This window comes from Neltuma alba, unplaced genomic scaffold (genome assembly GCF_004799145.2).
Source record: "Neltuma alba isolate B1F8T4 unplaced genomic scaffold, ASM479914v2 tig00011214_pilon, whole genome shotgun sequence".
NCBI lineage: Eukaryota > Viridiplantae > Streptophyta > Magnoliopsida > Fabales > Fabaceae > Neltuma > Neltuma alba.
This window is the reverse complement of record NW_021635938.1, coordinates 1-17,996: the sequence shown is the minus strand read 5'-3', so window position 1 is coordinate 17,996 and position 17,996 is coordinate 1. Positions and strand designations below refer to the sequence as shown.

At 32.5% G+C, this 17,996-nt stretch overlaps 2 protein-coding genes and 1 pseudogene across 2 annotated transcripts; all 3 read right to left on the bottom strand.

Annotated features, from left to right (window-relative positions):
• Nucleotides 1-3,694: 3,694 nt before the first annotated feature.
• LOC114762456 (chaperone protein dnaJ C76, chloroplastic) lies at nucleotides 3,695-8,398 on the bottom strand. The gene is made up of 9 exons (XM_028951941.1): nucleotides 8,162-8,398; nucleotides 7,565-7,693; nucleotides 7,336-7,465; nucleotides 6,673-6,793; nucleotides 5,626-5,707; nucleotides 5,068-5,118; nucleotides 4,634-4,672; nucleotides 4,201-4,300; nucleotides 3,695-4,011 (listed from the first exon to the last, which is right to left on the bottom strand). The coding sequence occupies exons 1-9, from the start codon at nucleotides 8,396-8,398 to the stop codon at nucleotides 3,881-3,883; spliced, it is 1,020 nt and encodes a 339-aa protein (XP_028807774.1). The 3' UTR covers nucleotides 3,695-3,880.
• A 2,466-nt stretch (nucleotides 8,399-10,864) lies between these two features.
• LOC114762450 (senescence-specific cysteine protease SAG39-like) lies at nucleotides 10,865-12,172 on the bottom strand. Its single transcript, XM_028951936.1, has 2 exons — nucleotides 11,669-12,172; nucleotides 10,865-11,564 (listed from the first exon to the last, which is right to left on the bottom strand). The coding sequence occupies exons 1-2, from the start codon at nucleotides 12,096-12,098 to the stop codon at nucleotides 10,972-10,974; spliced, it is 1,023 nt and encodes a 340-aa protein (XP_028807769.1). The 5' UTR covers nucleotides 12,099-12,172; the 3' UTR covers nucleotides 10,865-10,971.
• Nucleotides 12,173-16,476: 4,304 nt separating this feature from the next.
• LOC114762454 (senescence-specific cysteine protease SAG39-like) lies at nucleotides 16,477-17,696 on the bottom strand (annotated as a pseudogene).
• Nucleotides 17,697-17,996: the final 300 nt, after the last annotated feature.

The window sequence follows — 17,996 nt, the reverse complement described above, 5'->3', positions numbered from 1 at the left end:
TGGTTTCGCCAAGTGGGGGCAGTTTCTCTTTCGCCGAGTGGGGGGAATTGCTTTCGCTGGGAGGAGGCAAACACAATAAGGGCAATTTAGTCTTTAGGCCAAAAATCAAAATTCCAGATTGGTACCTGATGCCTTCTTTGTCATTTTGCTTATTCAGGTCCCTTATGTGTCTTTTTGGAATTCAAGTGGTATTTTAGTGTCATTTTCCCTTTAATGTTTATCACATTTTCTAAAAAGCTTAATTACCTTGAATTTTTTATATCCATAACAGCCCACCTTGTGTCTTTTCATAATATTGACATTTTTCAAAAATATACTTCCTCTAGTTTTTTTTATATAATTTTGTTAAAAATAATTTGAAACCTGAAATTCATAATATCATTTTTCACTTTTATGTCATTAATTATTGGTTAGTTTTACTGCATTGATTATTATATTTGCTCGGTCTTGGCCACTCTCCTTCTATAGATAAAGGTATTTTTTGGAAGGAAAAAAAAAACTACTACTTTCATTTCTTGATATAAGCCATCTAATTAATGGGTAGATTAAGAAAGTCCAATAGATCATTTAGTTATGACAAATATGAGATAATCTCCCTAGCTAAAATATTTCTACATAACAATATATCATAGAATACATTAACTTATAAATTAAGTAAATGAATTTTAAAAAAATAAATATGAAAAAAGGTAGATTAATGTCTTATATTTAAGATCAAATACTCTTCCGGTACTTAATGTAGGACCTAATTGTTAAGTTGATTTTGGTTCTAAATATAAGAACTATTTCTCATATTTATCAGTGTTTCCTAAATTACCCCTATGGATACTCCCTCAGCTATAATCAAGTAGAAGAGAAAGGAAGATATTAAGAAACATAATTATGGTATTTTAGAAAAAAAATGTCATACTCCTCTGATATTTAATATAAGACCCATTTAACTAGTTTGATTAGATTAAGGAAGTTAGGTAAGCTAGTTAATTATAAGAAAAGTGACATTTTTTCCAAAACACCATAATCATCTTTCTTAATACCCTATCTCCCTCTTCTACTTGATTATGGTTGAGAGAGTATCTATGGGAGTAATTTAGAGAAAATTGATAGATATGAGAAATGGGTCTTATATTTAAGACCAAAATCAACTCAAGAATTGGATCCTATATTAAGGACGGAGGAGTATTTATTATAATTAACTAACTTACCTAACTTTCTTAATCTAATCAAATTAGTTAAATAGGTCTTATATTAATGACTAAAGGAATATAATTTAATGCTAAACTAGCTATTATGTTAAGCATCTTTGGACATTTTCTATGTTAATGAGATTTAATCAATTTATTGCCTCCAAGGAGTTGTAAGCAAGTTAATGTGAACTTTGAAAACCGGTTGATGTATTGCCCCCCCGGGGGGTGACATTAAATAATAAATATTCCCCTAATTTTATATATAAAAACAAAACAATTAAATCATGTAAAGAATGAGTAGGGAAAACAGTATGATTAATGCACAAATATAATATCATGTAATCAGTGGGGGCAAAAAAAAAGGGTTAAAATTTTAAAAATCTTTTAATTATCTCATAAATAGAATTATTTTTATCCAAAAAATATACCTTTATATATGTGTGTGTGATAGGAGGGAGTATGTTACGAATGACTGCTGGCATAAAAAAAATGTTACTAATGACTAATAAAGAAATATTCCTGAGTGTCGGCAGAAGACCAAATTAAATGCTGACCGCTACCGATACTTGATAACTACCACGGCAATACTAATTTAATACTCATTTAATTTAATTTAAAATTTTAATTAGGTTTTTTAACTTTAAAAGATATATTTTTAATCTTTTAATCTTAAAAATATTAACAAAAAATGATAATATTGATATCTTAAATATCAATAAAAATTTTCAGATACTCACATATTAAGTTTAATTTTTAAAATAATTATAATTATTACAAAACATCATCATTTAAGCATATTGATTTTAGAGTCAAAATACCAAACGTATATTTTAACCTAATATTTTATTTAAAAGAAGACAATAATGTATCTCGCAGTTGACATTGACTATTAGCCAAGTCTTTACTAAATTAATTTCAAATTTGAAAAAAGTTCCTTGCACTAATAATCTACAAATATTATATTACATACAAATATATGTACTCCGTGGAAATAGGTCCGTAGGTTCTGACCCAAAAAAAAAAAAAAACAAAGTTCCGCGGGTCATGTGTCTCGTGTTGTTAAACTCTATAATTTCTTCAGCTATTTCTTTAACTCAAATCTGTAAGATTTTTTTTTTTATTACGAGCACTTAATAATATTCGAAGCTAACTTAGCACTGGAGGTAGTATTACTTGTACTAAACTCTAAATAGAAGGAATACTACAGAATGGTTTGAGGCTAATTTATTAAAGGATTCAAGAATCACTAATCTTTTCAAATAATGAATCTTCTAGATGTTTCATGTCAATATCAATCATAAAATTCTACCATGGCCATCATTGTTTGGCAGTGGAAGTGTACTGTGTTTAGTCGTTGCAATTTAGTGGGCCAAAATTACTGGGTCCTACATGTGTTGATAAATAGTGGTTTCTGATAATTTGATCACAGATATTCTTAAAATACTTGTCGCTAAAGTTTCCAGGAATCTTTTTTTTTTTTTGGGGGGGGGGGGACAGAGAGAGAATCGTCACAGAACTTACATGATGGAAATAAGTCTCATCTCTTTTCTTTTTCTTTTTTTGTAGCAAATTTTCTAAAACTCTGATGCGTGACGTGAACGAGTCATAATATTCAGCTTTTGCTAAAAAAAAAAAAAGCCATAAAATCATTAGCCTAATCTGAATTAATACAAACATAAAATTATAACGAATCACAATGTACATTAATCACTAGTTGTAGATTTTTTTTTGACCGGGCACTAGTTGTAGATAATATGGTTGGTTTTTCAAAAATTTCACTTAAGTTGGGTAAATTTCCTTCTTTACTCTAAATCTAGATATTGATACAGTCCCACTTTTTCCAGCATAATAGACAAAGTCCTCAGGTCACGTGCAGAAGAAAAGGAACATGATTATGTCTATTGCTATATTAAATTGCACTATCTGTTAAGTCTAAAGCAAAGTTTAAATAGCCTTACCGAATACTGGGAAAAGAAAAAGGGGAAAGGAAAGAAGACTAGATCGCAAGTATTTAAATGAAACAGATACTGTGTGGGATGACAATGAAAGGATATTCTAGGACCATGATTCAAGGTGCTTTAACTAAAATATTATCTGTAGATTAAACAGAGACATTAATCAATCCAGACAAATCCGCTTCTCTCTTTCAGCCTAAAAAGTAAAGCCTAGGAGCTAGTCTATGATCTGTGTCTGAAAAGAATCTTTCTTGAATTATTAACATTTAATCTTGTTTATACTAAAATTATATGTTATCCTCGCTTTAAATAATTGAATTACGATCACCATTGACACGATGTTATTTACAACTAAATAATCAAGCAAAAGGAACAGATAATTGTTTTCAAGTGGGTCTAATCGGTTTTAACACTCACTTTAATGAATTTTCATCGCTTTTCTTAGGCAATCAGATGATAAGGCATAGATGATTGGCAGCCTGTTTGCTGGAGAAGCATGGGAAGTTTCCTTCCTATTTTACTACGACGAACCATTGCCATAAGCTAAATTCTCCATTTTTTTAATTCTGTATTACTATAATTTATCACTCAGCAGAGTCAAATATTTACCTCAGAGTTGCTTGCATACACAATTAGGGCTAGCGAATGAGAAATAGAGTTCATGAGATTTAATGACAACCTATGGATGAATTAATTACAAGGGCCTAAATGTAATACAGCAGGTATAGGAAAAAATACTCGTCAGTTGTCCTTGCCAGAGGCTGCCTCTGGAAGTTTGAATGTCGGAGGCTTGTCAACGCCCCTCCTTGAGTACTCCCTCCATCTTCGTGCGGCTGCTGCAGCTCTCTTCTCTCTCTCTTTCACTTCCTCCTCTGGAAGAAATGATCATTTTGAAGAATAAGTAGCAAAAATTTAGATGGCCATGTTAAGGTAAATGGTCAAGCACTTCTACTACAAACCGACATAACATGTTTAGTGCTTCTTAGCTACTGAGCCTTAGAAAACATTATCGATCCTCAACAATAATGAAATCCTAATACAAGGTTATAAAATCTTCGTACCTGAATTTTGGTAGTCTTTTGTTTTGCCCCAAAGGTTGTCCCAGTAAGAATCTGTCTTACCAGAACCTTTCTGCTTCATCATTCTCATTTTTGCTTGTTCCTGGGACCCACACATCACTGTTTAGTTATGATAGCAACTATGAGGAACTTTGAAAAATTGTTCTCTAGTAATTTTGCAACTGTTGCATTATCAGAACGGTAGAGCTATCCGTTCCTCTTGGAAGAATAGTGTACTTGACTACGCTGGAAATGCACATTATTCACCATTTTTATCAAAGCCTACAAGAATCTATTCAAATATATCATCTGCTAAATCACTAAGTTACCCATATGCTTGAGTTTAAAGAACCAGCAAGTTGAGGGTACTGACTAATTGTGGTGCAATTCGGGATAAACACATTAAAGCTGAATTAGATTCTAGAATAATTCTTACCAACACTTTTCCCTGCCTCTTTTCCCACCTGGAGCTTGCCTGAAATTAACAAGCATAGCTCACAATAGGTCAAAAAAAAAAAAAAAATATTGAAGGATTTTTTCATACAGTGAACTTGAAACATCAGAAGCATAAACTCAATATGATGAAACCATAAAAATGATACTAGCAGTTTGAATGTCCAAAAGCTTGTCTCTCAAATTCATGTTATGATAACCATTCAAGAATTCTTTCAGGAGTCCAGATAAAAGTTCAAAATTCTAGGTATTTCAACCAGAAAAAATAAAATGCATAATTGTGGAGACTGGAATGTTATTTGAGATTAGGAAAACCATCCCAACCTTCAAAATGCCCACCAAGTGTCGATGGAAAATTGGAAGAAAGTCTATGAGGATTTAGAAGTGGATAAACCAATAGCCAATACAGTATCGTACCATTCTAAAAACATCAATTGATGATCCCATTCCTGAAAGCATCAGAGCAACCTGTTCATAACTAAAAGAGTCAGTAAATATGGAGTAGTATATAAAAAAGCTCAATGAGATAGCATAAATTCACATGTCCGGATCCCATTCATTATGATGTCGTGTCAATAAATAAAATTAGCTACTAGCTTTCAGCTGATTGAAGAAGCCCACTTCTCATATGCCTATGGCAATTATTTTTCCGCTCAAATTGCTAATTAATTTTGTTCAACTCCTATGTTGTCTGGCTTTCCTTCTTCTACTTAGAATGACGCTTCTAATTTGGAGAGTTAGAGATCAACAGTGTAAAAATGAGGGAGGCTAAATATTTCAAAGTTATGTGCCTTGAAGAAGATTATGAAGGTTAATTTACGAACTGCTCTTTCATGAAGATTATCCTACACTTATCAGTTGCCAAAAATAGAGAGGGAACAGAGACTATAAGTCAAGGAGGTGATGAAATGATTATAAAGTAATGGAGAAAGTACAAAAAACTGGAATAGATAGACTTTGTGATCAGGGTCTTACGTTGACTCTTTCTACCCGCCGCATTTCATCCTCAAGTAGTGATAGTTGTGACGCAGATGTCCAATGAATACAGTCAACAGGGCTGACAGACAGAATCATATTGTAAGATTGATTTGTTATAGCCAAATTGCGAGTCACTTCAAAAGCAATTCAACTTTTGTAGCTGAAGTCCTAAAGCTCACATATCAAACAGCAGCAACAAGATAAAACTTCAGTAAAAAGATAATTTCTACATTGATCTATGATAAACAAACAAGTGTAACACTGGCAGGGGTTTGCCAGACCCCACTATATACGCATTTTATCAGATTTCAACTATTACAAGTTTTTCAGTTCCAGGATATTTGACATCACAACCTTGGATCTCAACAAAAAGGCTCAAACTCTGTGAAGCCTCAGGCTTGACAAATTTATTAGATTTGTTCGTCTGAACTAGAACATATGAAGAAAAGAAACATAACCATCATATGGACCAAGTTATGAGCTTATTCAGATGGGTTTTCGACTTGGAACCTTGAATCAAGCTCACTTGAACTTACCACAGTCTGATTCCTTATACTTCTTTGCAGTTGAATCATGAATAGGTCCTTGATTTCATAAAGCTCAATTTATCATCTTAGTAATTCTGTAACACTATAATAACTAATGAGTTACCACTATTTTAACATGATACCCAAATACATTCGTTGATTAAGATGATTTTAACCTTAATCATACAATAGTAAAACTGGAGGAAAGGCAATGAATTTACTTCATGAAATGATACTAGTAATTTGGAGACAATGTCAACTTTCAGAACCCATCCCTTTCCGTAAAATTATTGATAATCAATTAGATAATACATGTTTACCATACGAAGCAGAAAAACTAAGATCACAATCAGAAATGCACCTGGCATACAGACTGGCGTTAAAGTAAAATTTAAAATGATCTTTCAAAGAAAAACCTGGTTATAATCAATATTCGGCCAACAGTTTAAGCAGGGTTTATTCAGGATTTCATCATTCTATATCATCTTAGAGCAAGCACAACTGTAAATAAACTTACCAACTTTCAATTGCTTGCTGAACTAATTCAGTTTTTCCACACTGGCTATATGCTCTGGCTCTTCCATAGTCTTCCTCTATTGCAAACACATCAGAGGCCACATTGGCGCAATTTTTGCAACCTGTATGAGAATTTTCAGAGTAATTACATGATAAGATTTGTCACTGTTCAAGACTTCAACTCAAACGTGAAAAACATCTAATAAAGTCAAACAAAGAATGACTATATTAGTAAACTTGTACATTCAAGAAAGTTATTCTTTCAAAGGGCAATAAATAACAGCCAATTGATTTCTTTCGAAGATGTGGAGGGCGTTAATATGTTTGTTAGGGGTATTCAACTATTCATAATAACCAATTATAAGCTTTTACGTAACACCTTCAACTTTTTGAGAGAATTAGTCCTTGACATGATATCAAAACCTCTACCCCCAGTGGTTAGAGTGCTGATGCTCAATGTCCAATTCATTTACTTAAAATTAAGTTTCAGCACAAAGTATGGTAAGTTTCTACTTAGTCGATGCTTCAAGATAAAAAATAATGTGCTGCTGTTAGAGAGGCATTTTTGAGAAATTGATAAAAATCATTGACGGAACTAAAATCTTAACAGGTTTGAGTTGAAGTGATTCAGTGCTAGCGAGAGTAAGTGGTACAGTGGACATACCTATGCAGCTGAATTCGTCAACGAAAACATGATCTTTTGGACTAGAATCATCCAAGAAAGGATTGATTGAAGTCAAAGAATACCCGTGAATTTCATCGTAAACCATGCGTTGAACAGGATCACTGAGTACCTGCACTGTAACAGTCAATCTCTCTACCATGAAAACACAGGATAACTTTGTACATTTTTCTTCAACCTCAAACATAGATTTATTTCAAAATGAACCCACCTCATACACTTCATTAATGAAGATGCAAAAGTTCGTCGTCTCAGGATCATCGCCACTCAAGTCTGGATGGCAAGCTTTCATGCAGTTGTAGTAAGCCTTCTTAATCTGCTCCGGCGTGGCATCTGGAAGCTAATAAATTGTACGCACCAAAAATTACCAAATGATACCTCATTAAACAAACAGCATATCTACTCAGTTTAACAAACTGATTTGTCTATTTTTGCTACGCGCTTCGATATTCCACCTACAATGTTTAAGGAGAAAAACAGATCATGGATGAAATCAAGATCAAAAGTTTCACTTAGGCATGCATGTTTCCAGAGTTAAGTCCAGTGGAGTTTCATACTCCATATTTTCCCCATAACTCTAGTAGCATAGGATGCTTGATTCAAATGATCGCATATTATCGTTTTAGTATCTTAGTAAACATAAAATTACAACAAAACGCCACTGAGAAAAATACCAAAAAGAAAAAGAAACATAATAAATTGACATCACAGCTTTTAATCATGTTACACAAAATTTTCCTTGGGATTGAATGATTTGAGTAGGAAGCAAACAGAGAGGGAAATCAGAGTCTGGGAGCAGACAAATTACCAGGCCAAGAACAGCATAATAGTCATCGGCAATAGAATCAGAGAGAGTACTAGAAGTGGAGTCCTCAGCGGCAACCTTAACCCTACCAAAACATCTTCTCTTTGCAGAATCATTCCCAAACTTGCAATGACTGGAAGTCCTGGCGAGAAGCCGCCATGAAGATGGAGAACTCAGATTCAGCAGAGGATTGTGGATTTTGATAGCCTCAGTGTAAACGGGAGAAAGCAAATGAGCCATTCCGATTCGAAGTGGGAGAGACAAAGAGAAGCTTCCTCCCCTCGGCAAGCACAGAATCAAGAGATTTAAAGAAGAAGAAGAAGAACAAGAAGAAATGAAAAATTAGTTAATGAATTTTTTTTTTTGAAAAATTTATTTTTTCAATTTTCTGAGGAGGATGAATTTCTGGTGGGGAAATAAAAAAATGGGGGGAAATGCTGACATGGCAAATTTGTAGCCAGAATTGTTTCGGAATGTGAGAGATGAATCTGGGAGTGGAGACAACGAGGCAAAGTCCGTTTTACTTGAAACAGGCACGTGTCGTCACGTGCAAGTTCCTAGTTGGCGCCTCCGCCGTTTTGGACAATTGCTTCAAGCAAGAGGCAGCACCGCAAGAGCTTCTCATCCTTGCGGCAACTGGCAACGTCTAGAAAATAGAATTAAAAAGTATTTACCCAAAAAAAAAAGAAAAGAAAATAGAATTAAAAAAATAAGGGAAAAAAAAGAATAACAAAAATGTCCAAAATTTTAAATTGAAAATTTCGCAATCAAGATGCTAAATCTGCATTTATTTCTAACTACACAACGTTTTTAAAAATTTGTTATAACTGTAAATGTTTGCTTTGAAAATTATTATCGTTTACCGAATAATTTGATTCGAATTCTGGGAAATTTTTATTATAATTTTTATCTTCAAAATAATTATAGCTTTTATTCTATGAATTCAAAATTTAAGTCCTCAAGTTTAATTTTACATGAATTTTAATTTAAATACTTTACGTAATATTTTTTAAATTAAAAATATATATTACCACACAAAAATTAATTTGGGAGTTGTTTGGGAAATGGAAAATGTGATCAGTTTTTCGTTTGGTGGGTGAAGTTTATTAAATTAAAAAATTTTCAAAACTTGAGATAACTTTGATGAAATAGAATGAGAGGCACCAATGATTTTGGCAGCATGCAATGAGTTTCGGGAAAAAGATGGATTATACTTACATCGTTGAAAATAAATCGAAAAAACCAAAAAAAAAAAAGTGGCAACGACGATTTCTCATCTAATAAAATTATCTCTTTTTTTCAATGAAAATCAAAATTATCTCTTCCCCGATAAGGCCAATTTTGGACGCTACAAATTTTATTTCAACATGAATTGGATATCTTCTGGGTTATCTGTCCGTAGATTAATTTTGTTTCTTCAAAGACAAAAATAATAATTCCCGAAAAATATTGACATTTTTAGGACAAATATATTTTTGCCGCGTAGGAAGAAAGACATAGTAGGGGCTTGGGCCAATGACAGCAATTATTATTATTATTATTATTATTATTATTATTATTATTATTATTATTATTTTTCTTTTTGCCAATAATGACAGTAATTCTGTGAAGAGAAGAAACCAAAGAGAATTTGTTTCAGATCAACGGGCTAGAGTTTTCTCAAAAAGTGGCCAATCTTTCAAATTCTTATTAAAAGAGGAGCTAGCATTGAATACCTAACAATAGTTAAAACATGATTACTTTCAATAAGAAAATATTTGTACCTAGCAAAAAAGAAGAAGAGAAAAAAATTTGTTTCCTAGAATTGGAAACGTACCTTTATTCTAGATATGAATTTATGGTTAAGTAATACATGCTTCCTAAATTTTTAGTTAGGTTTATATATTAATCATACCAAGTTTTGAGTTTTACAGTGAATTCATCTAAATTTTATACTTATGCAAATGAATTCTCTTATCATTACTTTATCCGTTATCTTGTTAAAATAATAGAGTATGACTCAGGGTTAATATACAGATATCATAAAATTTAGTGAGTCATATTTACGCATAACTCAAAGTTTAAGAAAATTATTTATACTAAAATAAAGTTGGAAAGGTATTTGATCAGTAACATATTATATTTTTATTAGTAAAACAACAAAATGATTGATAATAGGAGATTTATTTATATAAATTAAAAATTTACGGGATTCCTTGTCAAATTTTGAAAGGGAAATATCGTGGATTAATTCCTCAGTTCGAATGCTTCTGAAAGAACATTTTAAAAGAATGAGGAATCTGACTCGTAGCTTGCCACAAACACACACGTGCGTGTGTTTCATAAACAACATAAAATGAGTAACAAATATTACTTTTGATCCTAATTATATGATCTCGTTTACAGTTTATAAACAAAGTCTTATAATTAGGACCGGAGGTACTACCTCGGTCCTAATTATAAGAATTAGTTGACTAATTTGAGAAGAGATTAAGGAAGTAAGTTGAGTTAGTTATTTGTCCTAAATAGATGTTATCTTTCCTAAAATATCCTTGCTAATCAAGTGTATTAACTAGAACTATCATTATTAGAAGGGCTACTTTGGAGAAAAAAATATAAATATGAGAGACAAAGTGGATTAGGGTCTTATATTTAAGATCAAAATAAAAGTCAAATAGGGTCTTATATTAAGAAACGGGTAGTAGTATTTTTCAAATAATCGTTAGGTACAGGGAAATCATAATACTTTCATTAATTGTTGAAAATACATGTCAACATATTTTAGGACAAGCAAATAATTCAAGATATGATCTTACATTAACATAGTGAAATTTTTAAGCAGTTGGATAAGAAGCATCCATGGCAATTCCACATAAACCTTCCGTAGCAGTTATGTTCCTCTTCATCCTCACGTACCCTTCCTCGCCCCATTCAGTTCCCCATGAGTTCTTCACAATCCAATACTCAGTACCATTATCGGTAACACCATAACCAACCGCGGTTACACCATGATCCAGCTGTGTTCCACATTCTCCAGTAAAAACTCCGCTTGAATAAAACTGGAAGGAACCATCTCCGGCATCAATGGATACAGACACAGGCTGGTTGGCCACAGCTTTCTGAAGTGCTTCCTCACTGTTAACAGGAACTTTCTCATAACCCTTAATTTCTGCAACATGGGATGCTTCCTTGCTGATGTTACATTTTCCATCAGTTGCTGTGTAGGGGTAGTTTTCCTCAGTGGTAATCCCTCCATTTTTTATGATGAATTCAAATCCATCTTCCATGTAGCCACCCTCACAACCTTGGTCCACTCCTTTAGTGTCACAGTCCACAAGTTCTTGCTCTGAGAGGGACACTAATTTTCCCGTAGCTAACTGGTGAATCCCTTCTGTTGCTGCAACAGTTGAAAATGCCCAGCAACTTCCTGGTTTATGTAAACAAAAGTTGACAAATAAATGAACCAATGAGAAAAACAACAAAAGACAATACAAATTAAAACAAGAATAAATCATGATCCTTTAATCTTACCACAATCGCCTTGATCCTTGACGGGAGTAACAGCTCCTTTCTGTCTCCAATCGACAGAAGCAGGAAGAACAGTAACATTCTCGTACCTAAACGATGTTTCTGTCAGGGACATGTGGGACCTCTTCAAACCATTACGAATGGCCTTGAATTCTTCATTGGTTTGATCTGCAAACTGGTTGATGCTGACCTTGTAGGGTTTGGTGCCAGCAGAATTGAAGGACTCAATGAACTGAACATTGTTCTTGAATATCTCAAAGCGTGTTTCCTTCTCTGCAGCATCCTTGTACACTTTGCGATACTTGGCCATCCATTGCTCATGTCTTTCTGGTAAAGATGATTCTTGAAGCTTCCGGGATATTGCCGCAGAACTCCAGATTGTGAGAATGAGCAACAAAGTTAGAACATAGCGGTTTTGGCCGTCGGAAGCCATATATGAAGTGATTGAAATATTATTGGAGTATAGATGATAAGGTGAGAAGTTCTTGTTGGCAGTGGGGATGCAAAAGGGCAGTGAGAGGATGATTTATATAGAGATGATATTCTCTTCACAGTAAATATTTTAATGCCAACTTGCAAATTAAAAACAAAATGCAAATAAGATTCCCCCTTCTGGATTTTGAACAATGGTAATATTATACATTTATTTATTATTTCATTTTAAATTGTTAAACCCCCATGCCTGCCCTTGTTTTTCCCCCCACAGTGTGTCTTCCCTCCTTATTTTTGTCTTATAGCTATATGACTAGGTCAGATTCAAGTATTATTAGTTCCGAGTGGAGGTAGCTTTCTCAAAAAGTATTTTTTTGCATTTATATGAATACAAGTTTGGGAAAGACTTGCATGGATAAAAAAAATAATTAAATTACACATGCATGGTCCCATTAATTTGATCAAATTATAACGATATCCTTTTTGATAAGATTAGAAGAACTACTTGCCAATCGTACAAGCTAGTTTACCTGAGGATACTTGTGACTAACTTTGCTCTATAAATAAATATTAGAAGTCAAAATTTTAACCACTTGTTTAAAATATCATAGCCCCTATTACTTACATCAACGATACAGTCGGAAAAAACGGATTGGCCCATTACTTCGCAAAAATTGATAAATACTAGAAAAGAGCACAAAGTTACATGTGTGTGTGTATCACGTATCAAACACAGCCAACTAGCCAGATTTTTGTCGTGCATTACATGGAACATCTTGTACTTGACCAGGCAAATAATTAGTTTTGACGGAGCATAGGACTATGCACCGCATAGGTGTTCCGTTCGTCTCTAAGTTACGTGCTAAGATGCTTAATTTGATAGCTTTATGTGGTCAAATTAAGGAACATAGACCATTAATGGATAGATAAATGTTCTGTTTGGACATGATCTATATATTACAAGACAAAACAGAAGCTTAATTATCTAGCAATTAGGGGATCTCCGAGGTGCGTATGATACGGGGATCCTTATAATTTGGATTTCCAACCATCCTCTTCTTCGTCATTGGGCTACATATATCAACCATATTTCAAAAAAGAAAAAATCATCAAAAAAAACTGTCAAAATAGAAAAATTATAATAAAGACCCATTACAACATTAGTACGTGTTTTGACAACAATAGTATGGGTTTTGTCAACAATTTTTATAAACAGGTTTTTGTGTGTAATTTTTCAATTTCGATGGTCTTTTTTTTTGTTATTTTTCTTAAAAAAACACATCACAATATATCAGAAAAAATGAATTTCATAATCTCATTGGATAATTGTACTATAAAGAGTACGTCTTATGTAGATTTCTTGACATTTCAGGTTCATTTTTGGTTGAGCATGTGCCACTGCGATTCTTATTATAAGCTAGTACTTTCTAAAAGAAATGAGTGATCATTATTATAATTAATTAAGTAGGGTATTAGTTATATTTTTTTAACATTGTTCATATTTAAAGTTTTATGTTATTTTTTTAATTTTTTTTCAATATAAATTATGATTTTAAATACAATACATTTAAAATTTTTCTTCATTTTTAAATAAATTAATTTAATAATCTAATCACCACTGGTTACTCTTTATATAAAGTTGGTTGGATTTTGCTGTTTAGGTGACGCTTCCACAAATTCCTTGTTTTTATACTAACCTAGTTCCAGTTCTTAATATAAGACCCAATTGATTATTTTAAAAAATTAAAAAATTAAATAATTACTTAATTATAACATTTCTTACATAATCTTTTTAAAGACTTACGTATATTTTTAGATTATATATCAAGTATTTATAACTTAGCAGATTAGTTTAGAGAAAAAGAATAAATATAAATATTTAAAATAATATATTTAACTTTTTAAATTTTTCTAAATTAATAAAATAGGTTTTATATAATCGCCAAAGCTATTAGTTTTCAAGCAATTGGATAGCAAGAGGAATCTTTTTCGGTTGAAGGCGTCACATCCTGCATCATTAAACTGAAACCTGAAACAATCTGTGCATTATTGAATATTATTAATTGCTTCTACGCATAAAAGAATAAACTAGAAATGTGACTTGTTTTATGTTTACTATAACATGCAGACAAACAACAAGTATACCTATGCAGTTTTTGCAACTATGATGATCTTGTTTCAACCGTACGATAAATAGTTAAATACCACAATTTTGGCTTCTTGCAACAACTTGATAAACCATACATCTCCTTAAAAAAAAAAAACCAATGCTAAATTTTTGTAACTGATTATGGACGTAACGTGCTCATGTGAATAATGTGTGTGTGTGTATGCATATGATTTTTCAATAAAAAGGATGGCGTATTTTGCTCATTTAAGACATCGTTTTGATATGAAAAGGATAAGTAGAAGCTCAGGTTTTTTACTTTCAAAAACAATAATTCAGTTGATAGGATCACTTAACGGCGAATATATATATACTGTCTCCGGTCGTAATTATAAGACGTTGTTTGTAGACTACAAACGAAATCTTATAATTAACACCGGAAGTAGTATATTCACATATATTCACATTTTCAATTTATACGACTTATTGAAAACACATAATTTTCGTAGTAAGCATATTCGCCCAATATAATTCATATATACAACTACTTAATGGTATGGATTAAAAAGTGGTTGCTTATAGTTTCTTCTACAACTGTTAAGCTTTAAAAATTCAAAAAGTCCAGGTCAGAAAAACCTTCAAAAAATTTTCGATTATGGGATCATGCCAATGAATTGTATTATTCATGTTCCATAAATAGTATATGTGACTGCTTGTAATACTACATATTATATATATGTATATATGTAAACTATAAAAACTACTCCTCCGGTCTTTAATATAGAACCTAATTGTTGAGTTAATTTTGGTCTTAAATATAAGACCTATTTCTCATATTTATCAATTTTTCTTAAAGTACCCTTATAGATACTCCCTCAACCATAATCAAGTAGATGAAGGAGAAAAATATTAAGAAGAAAATGATTATACTCCTCTGGTTCTAAATATAAGACCCTTATATAAGTATGTATAATGGTCTTATATTTAGGACAAGAGGAGTAGTATTTAAAAAAAAACATATCATATTTCTTATAATTAACCAACTTACCTAATTTTTTTAATCTAATAAAATTATTTAAATAGGTCTTATATCAAGGACGCTGGAGTATATAATTTGTGTGCATGTCCATTGGGTGTTGGACTTGTGTTTCGGGTTTTTAATGAGAACATCATGTTGGATGATTTAGATTTCATGTTATTTTTAGTTTTATGTTTTTAATTATTTGTTCACTTTGATAGATGCAGAATTTAAAACAAACATAAATTTTAATGTCACTTCCATAGAAAAATATGAAGTGTAATTGATGTGATTCTTACCCATAATTTGTGTTGTTGAATGTTAATGTTTTTCTTTTCGATCGGCTCTTATTGGAAGGTTAGTTTTGGGCTTGACTTATGGTACGTTAGTTTATTTGCAAGTAACCCTCATTTCTTTTAAACATTATTTCTCTAAAGTTCTTCTAATTTGCCTCTTCATACATGTATTGAGAAAATAGTGATTGCATAGAAACAAACACATAGTTACTTTGATTAAAGCTCGCCAAGGTTGTTTACAAATTTGAGGCTTGAAACTTCTGACATGCCAGATACACATAAGCAAACTCCTAAAATTTGCAATGAGATTTAATAAGTGAAATTTAATTACTCGAGGAAACGTCAAAATTTTTATAACTTTTTAGGAATTTTTTGCTATTTAATTAACATTCCAACAGTTAAAATGGAATTACAGTTTTTTTTTTTGTTCCACTTGGTCTTGTAATTTTCAAGTTTCAAAAAAATGTTGGATAAAATATACAATCCTTCAACTTGATGTAAAGTTTCACTTTAGTTCATTAACTTTAAAAAGTATACTTTTGGTTTTTTAAATCCCAAAGTTGTTAGTCTTAAATGATTTTTTTGTAACAATCATAATTATTTTGAAAATTAAACTTAATATGTTAGCATTTAGTACTCTTCTGGTCCTAAATTTAAGACCCATTTTGTAGTATAATTTTATAAATTATACTACAAAATGAGTCTTATATTTAGAATTGGAGGAGTAATATTTTAATCAACACCCAAGAGCTCAATATCATCATTTTTTATTAACGATTTAGGGTTAGATGACTAAAAATTTACTTTTTAAATTAATGAACTAAAATGAAGTCTTTCGTAAAATCAAAGGACTAAAACTATACTTTAACAAAAGTATACTTTTGAACTTGAAAATCACAGAGTACTTCCTTTCATTGTTGGTAAAATATATGTCTGCATTACATGGTAGGAAAAGCAATTTTAAGACACAACTTTGTAAACTTTCATATGCCAGCATATATAAATTTTTAAGCGGTTGGATAAGAAGCATCCATGGCAATTCCACATAAACCTTCTTTAGCATCTATGTTCCTCTTCATCCTCACGTACCCTTTCACCCCATTCAGTTCCCCATGAGTTCTTCAAATCCAATACTCAGTACCATCATTAGTAACGCCATAACCAACCGCGGTTACACCATGATCTAGCTGTGTTCCACATTCTCCAGTAAATACTCCGCTTGAATAAAACTGGAAAGAACCATCTCCGGCATCAATGGAACAGACACTGGCTGGTTGGCCACAGCTTTCTGAAGTGCTTCCTCACTGTTAACAGGAACTTTCTCATAACCCTTAATTTCTGCAGCATGGGATGCTTCCTTGTTAGTGTTACACTTTCCATCAGATGCTGTGTAGGGGTAGTTTTCCTCAGTGGTAATCCTCCGTTTTTTATGATGAATTCAAATCCATCTTCCATGTAGCCACCCTCACAACCTTGGTCCTCACCTTTAGCGTCACAGTCCACAAGTTTCTGCTCTGAGAGAGACACTAATTTTCCTGTAGTTAACTGGTGAATCCCTTCTGTTGCTGCAATAGTTGAAAATGCCCAGCAACTTCCTGGTTTTATGTAAACAAAAGTTGATAGATAAGTTTACTATCATATCACAATGAAATGAACCAGTATGAAAACACAACAAAAGAGAAGACAAATTGAAACAAGAATAAATCAATGATTTTTAATATCTTACCACAGTCGCCTTGATTCTTGACGGGGGTAACAGCTCCTTTCTTTCTGCCTCCAATCCACAGAAGCAGGAAGAGCAGTGACATTCTCGTACCTGAACGATGTTGTCTGTCACGGACATGGGCTTAAGTGATTCGTGGGACCTCTTCAAGCCATTACGAATGGCCCTGAATTCTTCATTGGTTTGATCAGCAAACTGGTTGATGCTGAGCTTGTAGGGTTTGTTGCCATTAGAGTTGAAGGACTCAATGAACTGAACATTGTTCTTGAATATCTCAAAGCGTTTTTTCCTTCTCTGCACCATCCCTGTACACTTTCCCATACTTGGCCATCCATTGCTCATGTCTTTCTGCTAGAGATGATTCTTGAAGCTTCCGGGAGACAGCCCCAGAAGTCCAGATTGCAAGAATGAGCAAACACAGTTAGAACACAGCGGTTTTGACCGTTGGAAGCCATATGTGAAGAAGGTGTTTGATGAGAAGTATAGATTCTAAGAGAAGCTCTTGAGTTGGTATGCAAAAGGGCAAGAAGTGAATGCTTTATATAGAGATGGGTATGTTCTTCATGGCAGATATTTAATATCAACTCGCAAATTAAAAAAAAAATGCAAACAAGATTCCCCATTCTGATTTTTGATTTGAACAATGATGATATCATAAGTTTAATATTATGGGATATTGTTCTAACACTATCGTAGAACTAGATTATGAATTAGGATCAAACACTAGAAGTAGATTCTTGTCATGGATTATAGAA

Bases quoted from the DNA above. Each gene is read 5' to 3' on its own strand.
- LOC114762456 (XM_028951941.1), bottom strand. From the start codon at position 8,398: ATGGCTCATTTGCTTTCTCCCGTTTACACTGAGGCTATCAAAATCCAC. The intron at 6,794-7,335 runs GTATGTCCACTG...ATTCTCATACAG, and splicing joins TGACGAATTCAGCTGCATAG to GTTGCAAAAATTGCGCCAAT. The intron at 4,301-4,633 runs GTAAGAATTATT...TGTGGGTCCCAG, and splicing joins AGAGGCAGGGAAAAGTGTTG to GAACAAGCAAAAATGAGAAT.
- LOC114762450 (XM_028951936.1), bottom strand. From the start codon at position 12,098: ATGGCTTCCGACGGCCAAAACCGCTATGTTCTAACTTTGTTGCTCATT. The intron at 11,565-11,668 runs GTAAGATTAAAG...TACATAAACCAG, and splicing joins CAAGGATCAAGGCGATTGTG to GAAGTTGCTGGGCATTTTCA.